At 32.6% G+C, this 21,142-nt stretch overlaps 2 protein-coding genes and 1 pseudogene across 2 annotated transcripts; 2 read left to right on the forward strand and 1 right to left on the reverse strand.

Annotated features, from left to right (window-relative positions):
• The first annotated feature begins 1,958 nt into the window (after positions 1 to 1,958).
• Positions 1,959 to 2,863, forward strand: LOC140826246 (abscisic acid receptor PYL4-like). The gene has a single exon (XM_073188442.1). The coding sequence runs from the start codon at positions 1,986 to 1,988 to the stop codon at positions 2,694 to 2,696; it is 711 nt and encodes a 236-aa protein (XP_073044543.1). The 5' UTR covers positions 1,959 to 1,985; the 3' UTR covers positions 2,697 to 2,863.
• A 4,187-nt stretch (positions 2,864 to 7,050) lies between these two features.
• Positions 7,051 to 9,022, forward strand: LOC140826245 (protein trichome birefringence-like 34; annotated as a pseudogene).
• A 9,810-nt stretch (positions 9,023 to 18,832) lies between these two features.
• On the reverse strand, positions 18,833 to 19,661 carry LOC140828214 (PRA1 family protein B2-like). The gene has a single exon (XM_073191198.1). It carries the CDS (start codon positions 19,601 to 19,603, stop codon positions 18,968 to 18,970), a length of 636 nt encoding a protein of 211 aa, XP_073047299.1. The 5' UTR covers positions 19,604 to 19,661; the 3' UTR covers positions 18,833 to 18,967.
• Positions 19,662 to 21,142: the final 1,481 nt, after the last annotated feature.

Consider the following 21,142-nt stretch of genomic DNA (forward strand, 5'->3'; position numbering starts at 1 on the left):
TTTGTGGAATGAATTTTGTCTGACTTTTGAACATTAATCCCATCCCATCAATGCATGCCAGCTGCGACAAGTTGACCATAAACCAGTTGAGAGCCCATTTGCTCCTTTTTACATTATCCCGATTGCTGCCTCTCGTGATTATTTATCATTTATTCATTTGACATAAAGAAATGTGCAGTGCAGCATTTGGACGAAAGGATATGATATCGTTTTTCGTCCAAATCCATTGATTCTTTTTCAATTTGTATTTCAAATTCTTAGTTTACCAAATTATTTTACCTTCCAATATATGGTTAAATAACACCATTCAATCCAAAAAAAAAAACTTATTTAAGTGATTATATATATTATTTTTAACTAATTTTATAAAAAAAACAAATAATTATTTATTTATTTAAAATATATTTATTGTAAATTTTTTAACAACACAATAAAGAGTATAAACACACACACGCACACACATATATATTTAATTTTTTTCAAATTAAGTAATATGAAATACATGAATAGAATTTTTTTTTTATATTTATTTTTAAAAATACAATAATTTTTTTAAAAAAATAAAAATTCTCATACGGTTGATATAATAAGATATATACAATTACTGATTATATCTTTATAACGTGAGAACCCACAACCGCTATCTTTCGATGAACACTGAGTAAGTTCTTAGGATAACGCAATAGTCTACAAATCACGCTAATCAGATAATTAAACCGTACTGGAAAAACTATGCATTGTAGACTCGTTTGAAAAAAAAATGTTAATTAAAATAATTGAGATTTCTGATGATTAGTCAAACGTTCGCTACTCATTCAACTCAGATACCTTGTCAAAGGCATATATTATTAACCATATGTGATACAATATCAGTGTATTTTGGTTGACAGATCGATCTTCTATTCAAATATGTAAAAGCTACTGATATAAATACATCATTCAAATATTTATCAACTACTGCATTACATTATGGATATATGAAAATATCATATGGCATATACTGTATGCAATTACTTTTGATTGGAAGTATCACTTTATCATAAAGATTGTAGATTTACCTGAAAAGTGCTGTTTTATTTCATTAAATAAACTAACTGTTCACATGAAAGATACTTTCTTATGGTAATTGTTATGATGACTAAATGTGCAAAGAATTTGAGGAACTCGATACGAAAAATTAACCCAAAACCTCAAGTGAAGATCAAAATTAGATAACTTCATACATTTGGAAACACGGTATTATTTGATTTAGTAGGCTAGATTAATTTTTCATAAGTTAAATGTTTTGATAACTTCTTATATACATATTTTATAATTTTATTTGCGGATTAATATTTTGTTGCATTCGGAATTCGAGAACAAATTATGAATAAAATTTCAAATTAACTACAATTTTGCCACAACTTATGAAAAAAATCGAGCTTGAACACATACATATATGAAAATTATATTTTTTTGTTCGGTAACTTGCATGTTTTAAATTTTCCGTCATATTGTCAAATAATTCACGATTTTAATCCATTAATCTAAACTTTTTTAGTTTTAATCACATTTCACGATAGTATTGTTGACCATTTAGTCCACTAATTTGCATTTTTTTAACTTTCATTCATTTTCATCGTAATATTGTTAACGTGATGTCGAAAAATGATGTCATGCATATGGAACCAAAAGTTGCCAATGTGTCTCTAAACTCCGCCGAGAAATAATTAAATCGACAATATTACAAATTAATATACTAAAATGATGAATTGATTATTAATAATAATTTAAAATATAATATTGTCCATATTATATTATTGATCTCTTGGAATAATGGAATCGTACTGCGAACGGTGTACAATTTTTGCGGATGTTCCCTATAAAATATTTGAACTACTCAACTCTAGTTAGATACATGCGACTTATGGTCTCATTTATTACACAAGACAACAAAATCGTCGAGTCCCACTTGAGCAAATGGATCCTATTGTAATTGCTGTCACATGAATTTTCATGAATATAAACCAACAACCCAATCCCAATATCATCACTTATTATTTTACAACTTGGATATTGAAAACCCTTCCATGAAAATGCCTTCCGAGCTGCCAAAATCATCCCTTTTACTCGACAGAATCAAAGAAACCCCGACCACCCCAGCCGCGTGTAAACTAACCTACCGCCACCCCTCTTCCGCTCAAGTCCCGGACCACGAGTTAAAGCACCACAGCCAAGACGTAGGCCCGAACCAGTGCTGCTCCGCCGTCTCTCAGCACATTTCCGCTCCGGTCTCCACGGTATGGTCCGTCGTCCGCCGCTTCGACAACCCACAAGCCTACAAGCACTTCATCAAGAGCTGCCACGTCATCGTCGGGGACGGCGACGTCGGCACCCTCCGAGAGATCCACGTCATATCCGGGCTCCCCGCCGTGAGCAGCACCGAGCGTTTAGAGATCTTGGACGACGAGCGGCACGTCATCAGCTTCAGCGTCGTCGGTGGGGACCACCGCCTGGCGAACTACCGCTCCGTCACCACGCTGCATGCGGCGGAGAACGGCGGCGGCACGGTGGTGGTGGAGTCGTACGTCGTGGACGTGCCGCAAGGTAACACCAAAGAAGAAACCTGTTTTTTTGTTGACACCATTGTGAAATGCAATCTTCAGTCCTTGGCGAATACTGCGGAGGCTTCAGCTAGGCGTAACGCTTCTCCGTGAATAAATAATTTAAATTTTCTCGATTTTTGCATAAAGCCATGCATCAGATAATTTCATCCACAAATCAAAATTATTGCCTGTGAATGAAATTTGTATAATGTATATCAGGTTCATGTTTGGAAATGTGATTGTTTTTCCAATTTTTTTGAATCCAAACAATTTCACTAGCCTTTCAGGTTTTTTTTTTTAAAATTCTCTCTCTTTAATTAGATTGTTGAACGATCAATATCCATAGTATTCAATATCCTCGACCTCCAACAATAATTTCTACTGTAATTTCATAGATATGCAAATATAAAAATACAGAATGTTTGATTTTATATATATATATATATATATATATATATATTGAAAGGTCGACCTTTGGAAGTCTGAAAAATTAGATTAAAAAGTCAGAGAAATATAAATTCTAAAGTCTCTTCAATGTCTATTTGTATAGAGAGGTTTAGAAAAGAGGTTAATAATTGGCAACACATAATGGATTGACTGATTATTTTAAACGACATAAATTTAAAATCTATGATCTATATAGCAAAAAATTAAGAATGAAAATTTATTTCATATTTAAGTAATTCAAAAGTTAATTTATGCAAACTTAATAATCCCAAATTAATTGATTTAAATCATTTTTATTTCCATATAAAACGCCATGTATAATAAGTTGAGGAAAAAATTAATTATTAATTAACATATACGTGAAGGGAATCGACAGCTATATAAATGAATATATGTTTGCAACAATTAAACCAAGTTGGCCTTCAAAGTTTGGTAAATGATCTATACTAATCCTTATATTATATATGAATATGATATTAATTAAATTTCTGGTGCATTATATTTTTTCAAAAACTTATGTGAGACGGTCTCACGGGTCCTATTTGTGAGACAAATCTATTATTTAGGTATTCATGAAAAAATATTACTTTTTATGCTAAGAGTATTACTTTTTATTGTGAATATTGGTAGAGTTGACCCGTCTCATAGATTAAAATCCATAAGACGATGTCACATAAGACTCACGGATATATTTTTATCCAAAATGGTAAAGTACGTAATAGTAGGTTAGGCAAGTTGCGCGTAATATTATTTATGGGTTGTGATGATTAATTAATGCATGCATGCAAGTTGCGAATTGAGTTTGGCTGCAACTTGGAGAGCAAGTGGCTCGAGCTAGCTGTCATTTAATCTCTTTGCTTCTACTTATATTAAACATATATTATTATAATTTCATGGTCGCTAGCGTATCGAGTTTCTTTTTTAATTTTTTTCAAAAAATATATATGTATTTTAAAATATTAAAAATTTCCAGTATTTATTTATTTTTACTTTTATAAGTGAATTTTCAAAATGATCATTTTTTATTGATTAAATTTAAATTTTGAACCTCGACACTTCGCAAGGCTCTCTGGTTTATTCAAATTTTCATCTATACTTTGGTTTGGTTTTCAGATAAAATAAAATTATTTTCAAAATTTTAAATACTCCACACATAATAAAATTAAATAAATTATTAGACAAAAACTTGCAAACAAATTTTATTTTTTCTAAAAACAAAACCTATATACCCCATTTCCCTGTATAATTTTATTTTTTTGAAAAAATATTTTCCCGAAGCAAACCTCTGGAAACAAAACAATAAATACACTTTTTACTTATGACGATTAACATGCATCTTTCAACGAGAAATCTATTTTTCATCTTACAATATTTTTTGTCTAAATGACGATAAAATATGATGTCATATGTTTTATTTATTAAATTAAATTAGTCTCGCATAATACTTTTTTGAGTGAGTTTAATGTGAGACCGTCTCACGGATCTTAATTCGTGAGACGGGTCAACCCTATCTATATTCACAATAAAAAGTAATACTCTTACAATAAAAAGTAATATTTTTTCATGGATGATCCAAATAAGAGATCCGTCTCACAAATACGACTCGTAAGATCGTCTCACACAAATTTTTGCTTACTTTTTTTGGGCATCATTTGTTACCAACATAAGTGGGGACGAGCATGCACTGAGGGGATGATCACTCGATCATATCAATTACAAAATCTTTTTTGATAAAAAAAAAAAATCGTAATAATAATTTAAAATCTTGCACCATCCTATCACGGATCTTGGGTCCTCCGACTTTAACCAGCCAATCGGGGAATCATTTTCTAAGTACGGTCTAATTGAATTTTTTGTTCTTTAGGCAGTCAAAATTTGTGAATAGTGCAAAACCATAAACCAATAATTTTGCACTTTCAGACCATTGCATCGGAGTTTTGATGCGAGTATGTCAGTCACATTGTTACCCACGCGAGAATAGACTAAAATTAAAAAATAAAAGGGGGACTTATTTAAGACTAAATTTTGACTAATTAATTAATGATCAAAATCTAAAATAGATCAATTTACATGATAATTATGTTGATTTTTCCGACCAAATTTAGACGAGCTAAATATTTACTTCAAGCATATACACTAGAAAAATATTAGTGTAAGAAATTTATATTAACCCACTTGGGATGTGATCATTTAATCCCCTCGATCAAAATATTTTCACGCAATATTAATACACACACATACATATTTATGTGTATTTTTTCTGGAAAATGGGTTTTCGATAATATTTCGTATCCTTTATATAAGGAGGAAGAGTGAACATTCATGCCAAAAATACATGCACAACAACGGGAGCTCACTCATCACTCTCAAGGCCAAAGTATGTTTAATTAATTAATTAAACGCGTCGAATTTTTCATCATCATTATATTAATCATGAACTAAAATTAATTTTTATCATGCAATATATAATTAAAGGAGTGCAATGCGAAAATTGAGTTCTACTGGGAACCATTGCATGCTGGTGGAGTCAAATTCGGATGATCCAGTCCAGTGAACCATCGGTTACCAGATCGAATAGCACAGGCTGTTGAAAAGCACGCCCGTTATTGGACCTGTGTCGATATACTTGTGTTCAACGCCTATCTTCGGTGGCAACGCCCTCAAATGTAAGTACTAGCTATCTATTGCAGTGTAGGTGTTTTTGTAGTTGTTGTTGTATATATATATATATAGAAAGAATTTTAAAATAATGTAAGGTCTCATAACATATACATAACAATCAAATTGGTCCCTAGTAAATTTTGTCATCTATTGATACATGATCAAGGAGCACGTACATACATGTAACGGGCCGGGTACGTACATGAGGAATAATTTCATAACTAGTCTTATAAGTTGGTCTAATTTTGTTTTCGATAATTTAGTCAGTTCAGTCTTCGTACAATAATTTTATTTAATTTGTGATTTTTGGTTTTTTTTTCTTCCAATGAGAGTGCTGACATAATGTCATATATATTGCTGACTTGGCACCAGGGTACCACACATACGTGTTTGATGATACTTGAGCACTTCAATGATTAAAGCCATAAAATTGTAAAAGAAACTAAATTATTGCAATAAAACGAAAATTTGATTAACCAGATGACCGAAATCAAAATTATGTCAAGTTACAATATCGATTTTGTTACTCTCGATACATGTATAAAAATTGTAATTCGAACACATCACATGACCTGTAATCTTTTGAAAGTTAAAGTGGTAAGCAATAGTGACACAAATCCTGACATTTAATTTGGCATGTTGTTCCTACAATTCTAATGATAGATGGGGTTCGTTTGAGAATTCGGATGGAATCTACAAGGATGTAGACATGCTACGTAGGTACGAAATGGCCACGAAACCGTGCTCGGACTGGTTGGAAATCCATGTAAATCGCAGCAAGACTCAATTGTTCTTCATGACCATGTCCCCGTGTTAAATCTGTTCATATATATTAATTCAGGGCAGAAGAAAGGGGAAATTCCATAGGTGAAAATTGTCTCGACCAAACGGAACCAATCACGAAAGAAGGATACCGGGGAAGAGGAATATCAGATCCTAATATGATGCGAATAGTCGATGAACTGGTTTTGACAAGAAACTGATTTTTTTATGGTCTTTTAGTATAAACTTCAAATTTTAAGTGAGGAAATTTTGCTTTATTTTTGTGTGATTAGTTATAAGTTAAGTATTATAGGATCGTTGTAACAATCAGCCACATGACAACAAAAGATGTGATAAATAGTCAGAAATAAATTTTCATACACCATGATGTAAGGTGATCGAGCACAACCCAACCACTACATTGTCTTACTCAATTTATTAATACCTTTATATATATACTTTAAATGTTAAGTTGATAGTAACATTATAATTTATGTGGGACAGAATTTGAATTATTATTTTTAAAAAATAAATTTGACTTTCTAAGAACCCACGTGAGATCTAGTGACTTCCAACTAAACATAATCACATTTTTTTATGCATTCTCAAAATTTTGATTAATCTAATACTCATGGCTCCATTGGAAAACGTACAAGATCATTTCGCTGATTTTGAATTTTCTCAAATGGGAGTTAGAACATGGAACCTTAGATCCAAGACCCATTACCTTGCAGGCCTCTTCCTCATAGTCTTGGTGACTGCTGCTATTTATAACCTTGCGGGAAACAATGGCGGAATCCCATTAGAGCAAGCAGCGCAGCAGATTGATCGGGAGATCGCAAATGCAACGAGAGAAGAGGAATCGGTAGTCGCACATAATGATAATAATACTACTACGGTTTCAAGCTGCGACATGTTTAAGGGAAGATGGGTTTTCGATAATATATCGTTTCCGATGTACAAAGAGCGGGATTGTTCTTTCATGATAGAAGATCATGCTTGTGAGATGTACGGGAGGAAAGACCTCAAATATCAGCTATGGAGATGGCAGCCTCAGGATTGTGATCTTCCAAGGTTTTTTCTATATTAAATCGACTTAGAAATATATAATATTCGATCAGCACCAAGATAAATCATGAACTGTGAGTTAATTCTTGTGTTTGACAAGGTTTAATGGCACCTGCGTTTCCTGGAGAAAATAAGGGGGAAGAAGCTTGTGTTTGTAGGGGATTCATTGAATAGAAACCAATACATCTCTATGCTTTGCTTGATCGAGTCATCACTTTCTTCATCGGTAAACAAATCAGTGATCAGAAATGGAAATTACTTCGGCTTTAATGCCGTGGTATGTCATAATTTCTAGGCCTTCGTCATATATTTTTCAAGTCTTCGAAGCAGAAACTCATGTAAATGTACGTATATGCTTGAGATTTTGTTTTCTTGGTTGATTTGAATGTAGGATTACAATGCAAGCATTGGGTTCTATTGGTCTCCGTTTCTAGTCGAATCGAACAATGACGACCCTTTCATCCACCGGCTACAAGACCGGGTGGTTAGAATTAAAGTCCATCGAGAATCATGGCAGGCACTGGATTGATGCAGATATACTAATCTTTGATTCTTTTATATGGTGGCTGGAGCCAACTATGACCATCTTGTAATTAACCACAATCTTCCTACTTATATGTGTAATTCAAGAAAAAAAAATCACACTATGTTATATCGATCTTAATCTAAATGACACTGTATCATTGCATCAGATGGGGTTCATTTGGAAGCGACGATGCAATCTACAAAAGAGTCGACACGAGAGAAGAGACGAGGTATCGCGTGTACGAAATTGGATTAAACACATGGTTGGACTGGTTGGAATTCAATATCAACACAACCAAGACAAAATTATTCTTCATGAGCCTGTCCCCTTCTCACATATGGTATGTGTCCGAAACAATTAATCTTGCATCCCATCTATGTTTTTTCGCCACTTTTTGAATAAAATTATACATGCTTCGTTAACAATTAATTGTAGGGGTGAGAGTTGGGGTGAAGTGAAGAACTGCTATAATACAAGTGAGCCTATCTCGAAAGAAGATTACTGGGGAATCATGTCTGATCGTAGAATGATGCGCGTCGCGGAATCGGCGATCGAGAAACTGGAGTCGAGAGGGATTAAAATTCAGTACTTGAACATAACTCAAATGTCGGACTACAGAAAAGATGGTCACCCGTCGATTTATAGGAAATTTTTCCATTCGATAAGCGAGGAGCAATGGAAGGATCCTACGAGCTATTCGGATTGTTACCATTGGTGTCTTCCGGGAGTGCCTGATTATTGGAATCAGGTTCTATATGCTCATATTATGAATTCTTGATAAATGTACATAAAATATAATATCATATAAATACACTTTTGATTTTTGCAACACTTTAAAATGTATTGGAAATTCATCCTTTTCTTTCTTTGGGTTTGGCATTTGGGAGTTGGTGATTTGTCACTTTTAGTTGGAGGAGCAGATACATTGTACACTTCCACAGCAAAACCATGAAATTCAATTCCGGGTCAATTTTTAATTACCTTTTCACTGAACTTATTTAATTTAATGTGAAATATTTATTTATTAAATATATATATATTTAAATAAATATATATATATATATATATATATATATATTTATTTATTTTATTTTTTTTTTTCTGACCAAGTTCCATCAGAAAGATGCTTATTCCACCGCAAGTTGTGCTCAGAAAAACAAAAAGAAAAACACGTTCCGATGCAGATATTTAGGACTTTTTAAGTATTTAAATTGACAAAGCATGTGCCACAATACTGTTTTACGATAATCAAGGAATACTGCCCAGAAAGTCAAAGGATGTCAAAATGTAATAGTTTGGACTTTTTTTTATTAGTTTTTATTTTTTTATTTAAAAAAGAAAATAACGTTTTGATTCACTAACTTTTCATATTAGTCCGTAATAAGTTTTCAAATTTTGATTTTGTATTATTTTAGTCTTATTTCACCGGAATGCTGAAATAACGTCTAAAATTGCTATTATGACTAAAAATGGTGACATTAAATGAAATTTTGTGACTTTGGTTCCTCAATATATATTCTTCTCTTGGTATTATCTATACAATGACTTTGTTATAAAAGAGTTTTACAGCCACGAGACTCGAAAAACTTGTGTTATGAACACTAGTAGTTATGATTGGAGAAGAAAACAATGCACGTTTTGTTGCCTTTAAAATTTTTGGTTACCTAGCTAGGCTAGGAGTCTAGAACAATTTCAATCTCTACAAACACTGCAACTCCGTTGGTATTCTTAAAACGCTTTGTTAGGAGGTATGGTGGCATGTGAATGAAGATGCATGAGGGAATTTAAGCAATAAGGTAGCATTAATATCGCACATCTGATCATGGTTTTTAATCGGGGTTTTGGTCTTTATTTCTTGGTTAATGCTGGTAAGTTACTCTTTATTCGTAAGACACTTGGCCAAGGAAGTGCGAACCAATTCATGTACCTGACTTCGCAACACTCCGACGAAACACACACGGAGCATACTCAACACATAAAAGTACACCACCATGGACTTGCGGGACGATAATCCAGCTATGGTTCACGCTATCCAGCACACATACTTGTTTGTACACATCACGTGCACGAGCCCGTCCATAGCAAAATCAGCGTGATCCGTGGTGGCTGCTGCTTGGCTCATGGATGCCTTGCCTTGCTACGTAAATGCATGGCTCCGTTTCATTGATTTAATTTAGGTATAAAAAAATGTTTTGTCGGATTTGATCTCCAAATTTTTGTTCCTGGATATGCATGCAGTGGCAACTGGCAAGTTATGTGTGAGCAAAAACTGGGTAGAGACCTGAGTAGAGAGCAGCTACGCCCGAAACTCGATCTTTAACCTTAACAAATCCTTTTTTTTAATCTTTTGGGACGATAAATATATTAATAAATCTGGTTTCATTTAAATCAAATACGACGACTCAAAACTTGTTTCGATTATAGTCATTTTTCCAAGATTGTTGATGTACACACGATGTCACATAAGTGAGAATGGATAAAACTAGCAAAAAAAAAACGAAAATATTTTACTAGAACGGAAATTGAAAAATATACTATTTTGTTTCACTTTCTCTAAACAAAGTCATGGCCGGACCAAAGAGGTGGCCCAAGAGTCCGCCTAGGCCAAGGCCTCCAACAGAGCCAAAAAAATCATAAATTAATTTTATATCAAAAATTATTTTTAACTTTAAAATTCTAGTTAATCCAATTATCTGGAGAATTCGATGGTCCAAAAAAATACATTGAAACAGATGGATGACATGATAAAGTAGTATTATATGACAGAATGGTGGTGGTGCTGAGAGTCAGCGAATTTCGATTTTTTATCTTGAGTTTTTGTTTATAATTTTGCTCGATCGTGCGCGTACGACATCAAAAACTTCATATATTAATATTTGATAAAATATTTGATGAAAAATTGTTTAATTGAAATTGTCACTTCATCAGTAGATTCTAAATTTACAATAATTAACCTCACCCTAATGCTATAAATTAAATTATTTGGTTGCTTCAGATGGGATTTAATCCTTAATGGAAGAGTTAGTCCTCTCCATCACTGTCATTAACTCTCCATAACTTGTCAAGTAACGACGTGATTATCCTCCACTAATTTGGATAGCTGGAATTCTTTTGATTAAATAATAAATCAAACAAAAATATCGATAATATTAATATTTTTAACTATAATTATTATTTACGAAACCACAATTAATAGTTTGAGCTTCCCCAACCCCAGCTAGCGCCTAGCAGCCTATATTTCGATTGACTCGCCACCTATATTTTGCACCCAAGACGGCCCGGAGTTCCAATCTATAATTAAATATTTAATAAACTACATACGCGTGTTTATATATATATATATATATATATATATATAGTGTATTATTGAAAAGAAAAATAATTCTGAAAAACCAAAATATAATTTATTTTTTAAAATAATCTTTTTTTAAATATATATATATATATATATATATATATATATATTTTTTGATAATATATATTACGTGAAATACTTGATTGATTCTAGTTTATTTCTATTAAAACTCTTGTTTTTCATATTTTGTAGATTTCATTTTTGGTATAAACTTTAGGAAAAAATGAATCGATATATAAAAAAAGGAAAATAGTGGTTGAAAGAGAGACATCGTTTGTGAAAATGTTGATTGAAGATCGTATTTTTATTACTTCAGTTTCGACATATTGTTTGTGTTCTTTGAATACGTTTTAATCTGATTACTTGTTTTAGGATACAATTTGACTCCTTAAAGTGTTAAGGATGTTAATTTTCATAAAATCACTAGCGTTGATTTTTGTAAACTCAAGTTTTTTCTAGTGATTATTTGTCGTGAGACATCACGTAAGTATTTATATTTGTGCACAAGTATCTTTGAGTTGTTATTGTCTAAATTATTTATTTGTATATTATGTGATTCTATTATGTATTGTCCCTAAATGTTACATTATCTAAGACAGCATTATATCTGGTATACATAATTTTTTACAATTTATGTTAAATAGAAATCCCGAATATATATATTAGTTAATTAATTGCTACTCAAACCTAATGTAAAATCCAAAGATAATAGTATATCCCACGGCGGATTTAGTGGTTTTATTTTTAATTTTAAAGATCGATGTGATTCATAATTAATAAGTGATAAATTTTTAAGCAATTGGGAAACCAAAAAACGAATGTTGACTCCAATAATAATAATAATAATATAAAAAAAAAGTGTACGTAAAATTGTTGTTTTCGAGTAAAAGTAGGTACGTGAAGTTTTCGTGAAAGTGTTTTGGGGTCGATCTTTATCCACGTCGACCAATTCACTAATGCGTGATTCATTACTATTTTTGCTTAAATTAAAAGGCATATTCCATATTGAAATAGCAGGAAAGAATTATTTAATTCCGGATTGTACCCCAATTTAGATATATATCATATCTTGTGGATTAAGTAGTACTAGTTATTCTGCACACGTGACGCGTGTGTAGAATCTTTTTTATCATTGTCGATTGATCAAAGTGAAATTTAACAAATTATGGAGGAACTAAATTGATATTTGAATTGTTGAAATGAAAAAATAAAAAAAGTGTGTTGAAATTAAAAAAACAAAAATGTAATATTAGTAGTCATATAAGAGTAAAATTAGGAAAAAAAAAGTTGATGTCTCTCTTAAGTAGTTATTATTATGTCCTCACACTTAATAATATAGTATAGAAGTATAGATTAAACAAATTTAACGAGGCGCCACTTCATTATATTCTAATTCCGTCGACAAAATTCCTTCCTCAAGTCGATTTCATCTTGTGTCACAATTTGCTGATGCTGCCATTTAGGTAGAATACGATTCGAGTTAAATACTAAGCGAGCTCGCCTCATGTATATTTCGAGGTACTCAAACTCTTGCATGAAAAAACCGAAACTCGATCTTTAAATATAAATAAACAAAAACGTCTCTTAAATTAAACCATCTAAATAAACAAAATATGTAGCTAGAGCTACTCGGTTAGATCTAAACCACAAATTAAACTCGACTCATGTAAATACCCGAGCTAGACTAAATTAAACTGTAGTCGAATTTTGATCGATCTTCTCAGGAGTATCTTTGCTGAATCTCATGTTGCTTGCTATATATGCGCTAAGTTTTTGAAAATTAAGAACAACTCATCCACCAATATTGTATATCATTGAAATGTATTTATTAAAATGAGCTTCCATTAAATTTTTACGCTTCAGATCAAAATCTTCTCATAATTTGAAGGAAAAAGGTAATTTAATAGGCACTGTTTGATGCAAAGCATTATGTTATCAAATAACTTCAGTTGGTACAAATTAATCAAAAGGAAAATTGAAGTCATTCCAAATATTGGAGAGTTTAAAGGTTGAGTGAAAGTGAAAAGTCGAGGAGGAAACTGAATTTTACTCCATAGAGTATTGATTACTCTGAAAATTAATAAATGTTTTCGCCCAAGGAGGGGTCCAATTCTCAATGGTGCCCCTCCAAGTAAGTGGAGACACGTACTTGTGCAATAGGTCTATTCGATTATCCATCGAATCAAATAAATCTCTAATCGGTTTTATTTTCGAATAATGGAACCTATCGAAATATTCATAGAAATCGAAATAACCGAACTGATTTTATCAACCGAAAGAACCGATATTTTTTAGAATATGCGAATTTTAACACACAAAAAAAAAATAAAAAAATGGAGAGTTTATAAATAACAAGAAATATTGAACCAAAAATATCAATAACAAATAGAAATATTGAAAATAAAATCATTGGATGAATGAGCTTCCTTCTAATGTATGAAAAGTTGGGTTTCTTTATGATGTATTTTTAATGCTTATAAACAATTTAAATTAATATATATACTAATTCGATTAATTCGATTTAATCCAATTTTAAATTAAAACTGAAACCGAAGCGAATAAACTGATTATTTAAAATTTCGAAATCAAACTTTCGAATTGGCCAATTAATTTGGTTTAACTGAAATTTTGCCCACCATAGTAGAGATTGATGGAATGTGGGATTTCCCATCAATGTCTTACCCACCCCCTCACACTTGCTCAAATTACCAATACCCCCCTCACACCAGGCCCATCATTGGCCATGTGGTGTTTATGACCAAAAAAATTACAAATTCACAATTATTTAAAAGAAAATAAAAATAAAACACATATCATTTAAAATTTTATTTACGATGTTGCACAATTTTTTTGGAGCCTCATATGTCCCAGTATGATTAGATTACGTGATATTTGATATATTATTGGAAATAATTATGTGATGATGATTCAAAAACTAAAATTTCACGATCACGTCTACATATAATAGAAATAATCTGAGTCTCACTTTTTACATCAGACTTCGATGAGAACATCAGGTAGTGGTCACCCAAGAGCTGTCCATTAAGAGACCATAACCAAATTTTTGGCACGAGTCTTTTCTATTTTTTCTCCATCCTCAATGCTATGTTGGTTACATGACCTCTCAACGTTGTCTACTCATTTGGTTTAATCGATCTTTAAATGAAGCCGTTATGTTAATTAATTTGATAATAAGTTTCCCTAACAAGTTTTTTTTTTTGTTTTATTTTACAAACTATTTTCAACTCACAATTTAGATAATTAAATTAAATTATAAGGATTTCAGGTTGTTGTGTCTTGTATATACCTATGATAATTTCACCACCATTTCATACATATAAAGGAATGCAGAGAAATTATATCTTTGGTCCGTACTTTGTATATTTTCATTTTTGATATGTTATTTGTCAATTCAAGGTTGTTGTTCACTATCTTGCATTTTTTCAATTTTTTAAAAATTTTCTTTGGAGTATTGACGATGTCGTAGCATCGAACATGCAAATAATATTTGTTATCGCGTTAGCATTTTTGGTTGTTACGACATTATTTTCCGATCTCACTTCAACATTCAGCTGAAAAATAGATAAAATCGGAAAAAAAATTGCAAATTAATAGCATAAGACCTTAAATTAACCAACAAGATTAAAAAAAACATACCAGTAGGAAAAACTTACAATGAATTTACGCTTTATAAATACAGGAGATGATAAAAATATATTGATGGAGCAAACGGAAGAAATGTCGAAGCAATTACAGAACGAAAAAAAATATATATATATATATATATATATATATAAATATATATTATATGTGTGTGTGTACACATATATATAATCAGACACATACTTAAGAAGTACTGTTGTATTTCCATTTTTCACTTTCTAGGCCGAAAATCCTCCACGTTTCTCGATTTTCGAGAGAGCAAGAACTGTGGCATAGTCGGCAAGGGCCATTACTTCTTCAGTTCTTCACCAAATATTATCTACTATTTCGAATTTAATATATAAAATAATTCCCAAAGATTCATTAAAAAATGGGAAATAATATTAACCACGAGGACAATCTTCAATGAATGTATTTAAAAATATTTCTATATAATTTTTCCCCAAAAGATAATATAATTCGAGGACTTCGATCCCTTACTTGGTTCCTAATAACTATAGGTCCCCCCATTTGCATTAATTGCTATTCATTCAGCACACCTTCATCGATCCCCCTTCCCCAATATTTCTCTGCTCGCATGCACCCAATTCTCAACGTACAATTTATCAGATCAGTATGGAGAACCCATAAAGCTCAGGAGGGATAGCGCCTTATATGATCTCACCGCCACGGCCGAGTGTTGGCCGTGATGCATCTATATATAGGTCTCTATGGCGCTATCCATCCTGAGTTTCACGGGTGTTTTCGTGCTCTTTCAATTCTTTTGATTTTTATATGTCTAAGGATGATGATTTTATTTAATTGGATCAGCCAGAGATTATGGTTATTTTGTGAATCAAGATAAGATATTTATAATATTTTATTTATTCGTAGGGAAGTTGTACTAATTACACCCATCGTCCAACTATCTCTTTTTTGCTTATACATTTATGCACTAGAATAATTGTAGATTGTAAAAACATCAATTTCTGGTAAGTACAAAAAATTAATTTTAGAATGGTGATAGCATAATAAGATATGAAACATGATTGGGAATGTATTTTGAAAATAATAAGAGAAGATATGTTAGCTTTTTTGGAAACAACAAAAATATGACTTGAGAATAAAATGAAACACAATCTTAAATTTTATGGAGAGTCAGACACTTTTTTTATAGGTTGCAAACACTCACACATACTCGTTATATTGGTGCAGTCGATAATTCAATGGAGGGACTCCTCCGAGTCTTTACCCCCACCATTAAATATACCTGATACACCCGTTGTTGTATCAGTAAAATTAAGGTACCGTGGAGGCATCCATCGATCATCGATCGCTTATTTTATAGATGGCTTTTTGAGGGATTACTCGTATAACTGAATCTTGCACTTAAACATAGTGTGTTTCTTGAGGGTTTACAGCCTAATGCCCTAATGTAGAATCGTTTTCTGGAAAATTTTTATATTTCTTGATTTCCCAGAGTACTTTAGCTCGGACACGATCGCTTAACTATTATATGGTTGTGTAAATCATGCGTGGCTACGAATGTCCAATGGATTTGTATATATTTTCTTTATAGTATGAATGGATTAATGTTTTTTAATACATGTGAAATTCAGACAGTATTCAGATACAAAATCTAAATCCGTAATATTATGTCTTTTCAGTTTCCTTAAAATATGCTACGTGGGAAGAAGGAATCTTTGTTATTGTTTATAGGGATGAAGCGTGAAATCAGAAAATTGAGTGATACCCGAAGACATGCAAGTGATGGCCCCTTTTCGATCAGTCTTTTCTCCTACTCATTCTAGGATTATGTAGTGTCTGCCAACACTTGAACTTCTCCATTTCAAATTTCTTACATTCAATGAATATTAGGTTTGATAAATATTGAAAAAAAAATAGTAAAAAAAAAAAAGAATTAGTGTGAAGACCCGAAACATGTTATGCCCAAGATAAGACCCGCCTGAACTCGAATATTGACAGTCAAGTTGAGCTTTGAAATAACCAGAGAAATTCGAAAAATTGCGGCATCTTGTGACAACCATTGGAACCTCAATCATGAAGAATAAAAGCCACCATACTTTCAAAATTAAAGAGACATTTGACTATTTAATTTAATACTTGTAAGTTGTAACAGCCATTTTATGACTAATAAATGACCGTAAAATGGATGTACTGACTATGAATAACAGTCCTTTCAGCTAATCTCTCTGCTCTATAAATAGAGCTTCCAAGCTAGACAAAAATCACACCAACACAAGCATTGTAGCCCCCAAATTGTGAAGCTTTCAGCAGCATCTTTCTGCCCATTTTCGAGTCACAAGAAGCAGCTAACAACATGTGACACACTGTAGAAATTTTCCATTAGCTGATAATATAACCGTTGTATGATATCGTCTCAGAGGATTAATAATTAAGGACTAATGTCAATAAATCATGAAAAATAGATGAAATTCCAGTGCTTCATGTACACGATATGCTTATGATAGGTTTTTTTATTAAGATATGTCATTGTTCAAAAATTTCATATGTATTTGGGAACGACGATACACATAACCAATTTTGAATAGAGTTGGATCGTGAGAAAATCTAATCCATTGCGGCTCTCTCTATTACAATAATAAGTATCCGTGAGAATTATTAACTATTTGTTTTGAACAATTATTTTTAAAAATAATAATTTTCGGTCGATCTTTGGCCCATTTAAATTCAATTAGAAAGACATTACATTGGGCCTAGTAATTCGACTCTTCGTATCGAATACCTTAAGCGAGAGGTGAAGGAACAAATTGAGACATGAGTGGAGGCTCCTTGAAAGATGGACGTATACAATTGTTTTTTTATTTTTCCTTCAGAAAAATAAACCGAATATATAGCTTGATGATGCAGTCTCCAAAGAGATGGCCGAGCTGAGGAAGTTGCCTGACGCGCGGTCTTACTTTTTTACTTTATATATATAATGAAAGGTCCGATGACCTAATAAAAAAACAAGTGAGATATAATTTTGATCTTGTACCTTGCATATTTCTGATTTTGTTATTGGTCAAGTTACGATCTTAGTTTGGTTTACACTTTTTTTTCAACTTCAATAAATTTTACCAAAGTGTTAATGACTGAGAATCGATCGATAATACAAAAAAAAAAAAAATGAAAAACGTGCAATATATATATATATATATATATAAAAGTGAGTTTGTACATTCTACCTTGTTTGCATGAAAACAACATTGAGTTAGCACGATGCATATTTTGAATTCCTTATATATGTAGGTAATATAAACTTTAGGCTTAGTTTGGAAGTTAGGAGAGAAAAGAAAGGGAGAGGACAAAAGAAGAGTGGAGAAAAGAAAGGGAGATTTTTATTGGAAGGAAATTTTTGTCCTCTCTCTAACAAGTTCCTTTCTTTAATTTCCTTCCATTAAAATCTCACAACCAACCAAATTTTTTAAATTCCCTTTCCTTTCCCTTCTTTTTCCAAATCACAACTCCAAATGAAGCCTTAATATATTTGCATTTGCACAAAATAATTTAATACTTACTCAAATTTCAAAGTATATATATCCCAGCAATGTATAAACGTTGAATTTTTGAAGTTATAAACTCAACAAATTAATAAAGAGAAGACGGTGATCTAAAAATAAAATGATAACATAATCGACCATGCATTCACCGGCAAGCAAATCTTCCTGGTACGGAAGAAGAAGAAGAAGAATATCGTTTATCACGTAAAAAAAAACATGAATTCCAGTTTAAACCAAGTTAACATAATTATCAACAAATCACAATAAAGAAATATAAAATCCATTGACAAAATCGTATATGATATCTTTACATTTATAAAATATATTATTCCTCAAATAAAAAAAAACTAAAATAAATTATTGTGTAATCCATTCATTACCGCTTTGGCAATGATCTTCAAACCCTGGCAGCCACTGGGGAGTACTGCGTAACTGCTGCTTTTGCGCCGGTGAAGAACGAAAGGAATCCGGTAGTGCTTGTATTTGGCTCCTGCTCGTCAAGGAATAGATCTTCAGGATCCCTAAAAGCACCATGCAAGCAAACAATGGCCACACCAACAATAAGAGCCGACACCAGAACAGATCCGACGCTGGTTAGAAAGATTACGACAACAGTGCACACGATCAAGAAGAGAAATGTCTCGCGATCCGAAAACTGGCGGCCGCAGAAGGTGACCGGAGGATCGGAAGATTGGCGTAAAAGGTAGAGGAACTGCCATGCGGCAAGGAGGCCGGATAAGAGGATGAGAGAAAAAGGATTCGTCAAAAGAGAGACGACGAGCACAATGGTTATGATGGCGATGTAATTAACGCGGAAATACTGATAATTTCTGCGGATTCTGCTGGTGGCATCGGATAATGATTCTGGCTTGGAGAAGGCGGAGCGGTCGACAAGCTCCGACCAGGGGCGGCGGTTGGAGAGGCCGAAGCGAACTTTTTCGGATATACCGGAGAAGAAAGAACGAACCGCGGAGGTGGATTGTTGGGTGTCCGCGGTGGCGGGGTGTAGAATTGATGGGGAAGAATTTGCCATGATTCTATGTTCTTTAATCCTTTATTTTGATTCGATGATACTTTATAGCAACCAGGTAAGCATATTCAGTAAATGAATCGTTAAAAAAAATTGCTTACTGTATTTTATTTAGAACTTTATATGTATATTTATGATTAAAAATAAATAAATACATTTTCCTATTAATTCATAATAGATTCTAAAATCATTCCTCGAACTTTCTCTTTTAGCTGAATTTAATCTACATTTAACAATCGGGATCTGAAGTTTTAACTTTAAGTTTAACTAGAGATTAGCATAAATTTGAAATAAAAATGTATGAGCTGATTTTCGAGATGATCTTACTTCATATCAGTTCCTGTAAATTTAAGTTTGGTATTATTGGAAGTATAGATTTGTAGTTCCAAATTCTCAACTCATGTTATATGATCTCTATTGACATATATCTTTATGTACTATTTATTATTGTTATTAGCAACCGAGCACGCACACGTGTGTGACATAATTTTATAATTCAAATGCTTGATTCAATTATGAAATTTTTATAAAACTACGTAAAATTAATTAATCTTCATAAATTAGAAATTTAGAAGGAAATTAAAATAAAAACCACCATGTCAATTTAAATAAAATTGATTCCGTGAGACCGTTTCATATAAGTTTTTGCAAATATTGAATAAGGTTTGTCACGCCCCGACCCCGAACCTGAGCCCGCACGTGCGTGAATGCACAATGAGCTCTTATAGCAATTGCTTCGTATTCGTCCTCGCTTTATGAAAATGATTAACCCAAGTTGCTATAGAAGTCCATTGTAAGCCAATATAAACTCATTTTAAATCTTTAATTTTTAAGATGGGACAAGTGTATCACAATCATCCCTCCTTCAGAACGCGACGTCCTCGTCGCGGCCTCACCCCTCGATCCACCAACTCCGAGAATCTAGAGGTGGCTCCAATAGGTTCAAGAGGTGGCTCCCGTTATGTAGCATTTTGTCCCGCAGGTTCAAGAGGTGGCTCTCATGCACGTAGCACTTTGCCCCGCATAGCATTTATTTCCCGGTGTTCCGTTCCAGTGACTGGCTCTGATACCATTCTGTCACGTCCCGAGCCCAGACCCGCGCATGCGTGACTGAACAATGAGCCTTTATAGCAACTACTTCGTATTCGTCATCGTTTTACGAAAATAATTAACCCAAGTTGCTATAGAAGTCCATTGTAAGTCATTATAAACTCATTTTTAAGATGTGAGACAAGGGTATCACAAGGTTAGTTCGTATTGGTTGGGTCAGAAGGCCAACAAGGAATTTAGCTCAGACTCTAAATTTCATTTGCATTTTACAATTCTGCATTCATTTTTTCCAGATGAATTTTTGAGTATTTGGGTTTTGAGTGTGCTGAAGTGGATTTTTTCTGTTGGGATTTGATCTGAATTTTAGGTCACTTGGATTTTGATTTTTCTTTTGCTTTTATGTTGTTGAAGTTTTTAATTTTGAGTCTTGATCACAGATCATGCGGGTTATTTAGTGTTGTACATGTATATGTCGTAATTATAGTGTTGATG

This window comes from Primulina eburnea, chromosome 3 (genome assembly GCF_022965805.1).
Source record: "Primulina eburnea isolate SZY01 chromosome 3, ASM2296580v1, whole genome shotgun sequence".
Classification (NCBI taxonomy): domain Eukaryota; kingdom Viridiplantae; phylum Streptophyta; class Magnoliopsida; order Lamiales; family Gesneriaceae; genus Primulina; species Primulina eburnea.

Bases quoted from the DNA above. Each gene is read 5' to 3' on its own strand.
- LOC140828214 (XM_073191198.1), bottom strand. From the start codon at position 19,603: ATGGCAAATTCTTCCCCATCAATTCTACACCCCGCCACCGCGGACACC.
- LOC140826246 (XM_073188442.1), top strand. From the start codon at position 1,986: ATGAATTTTCATGAATATAAACCAACAACCCAATCCCAATATCATCAC.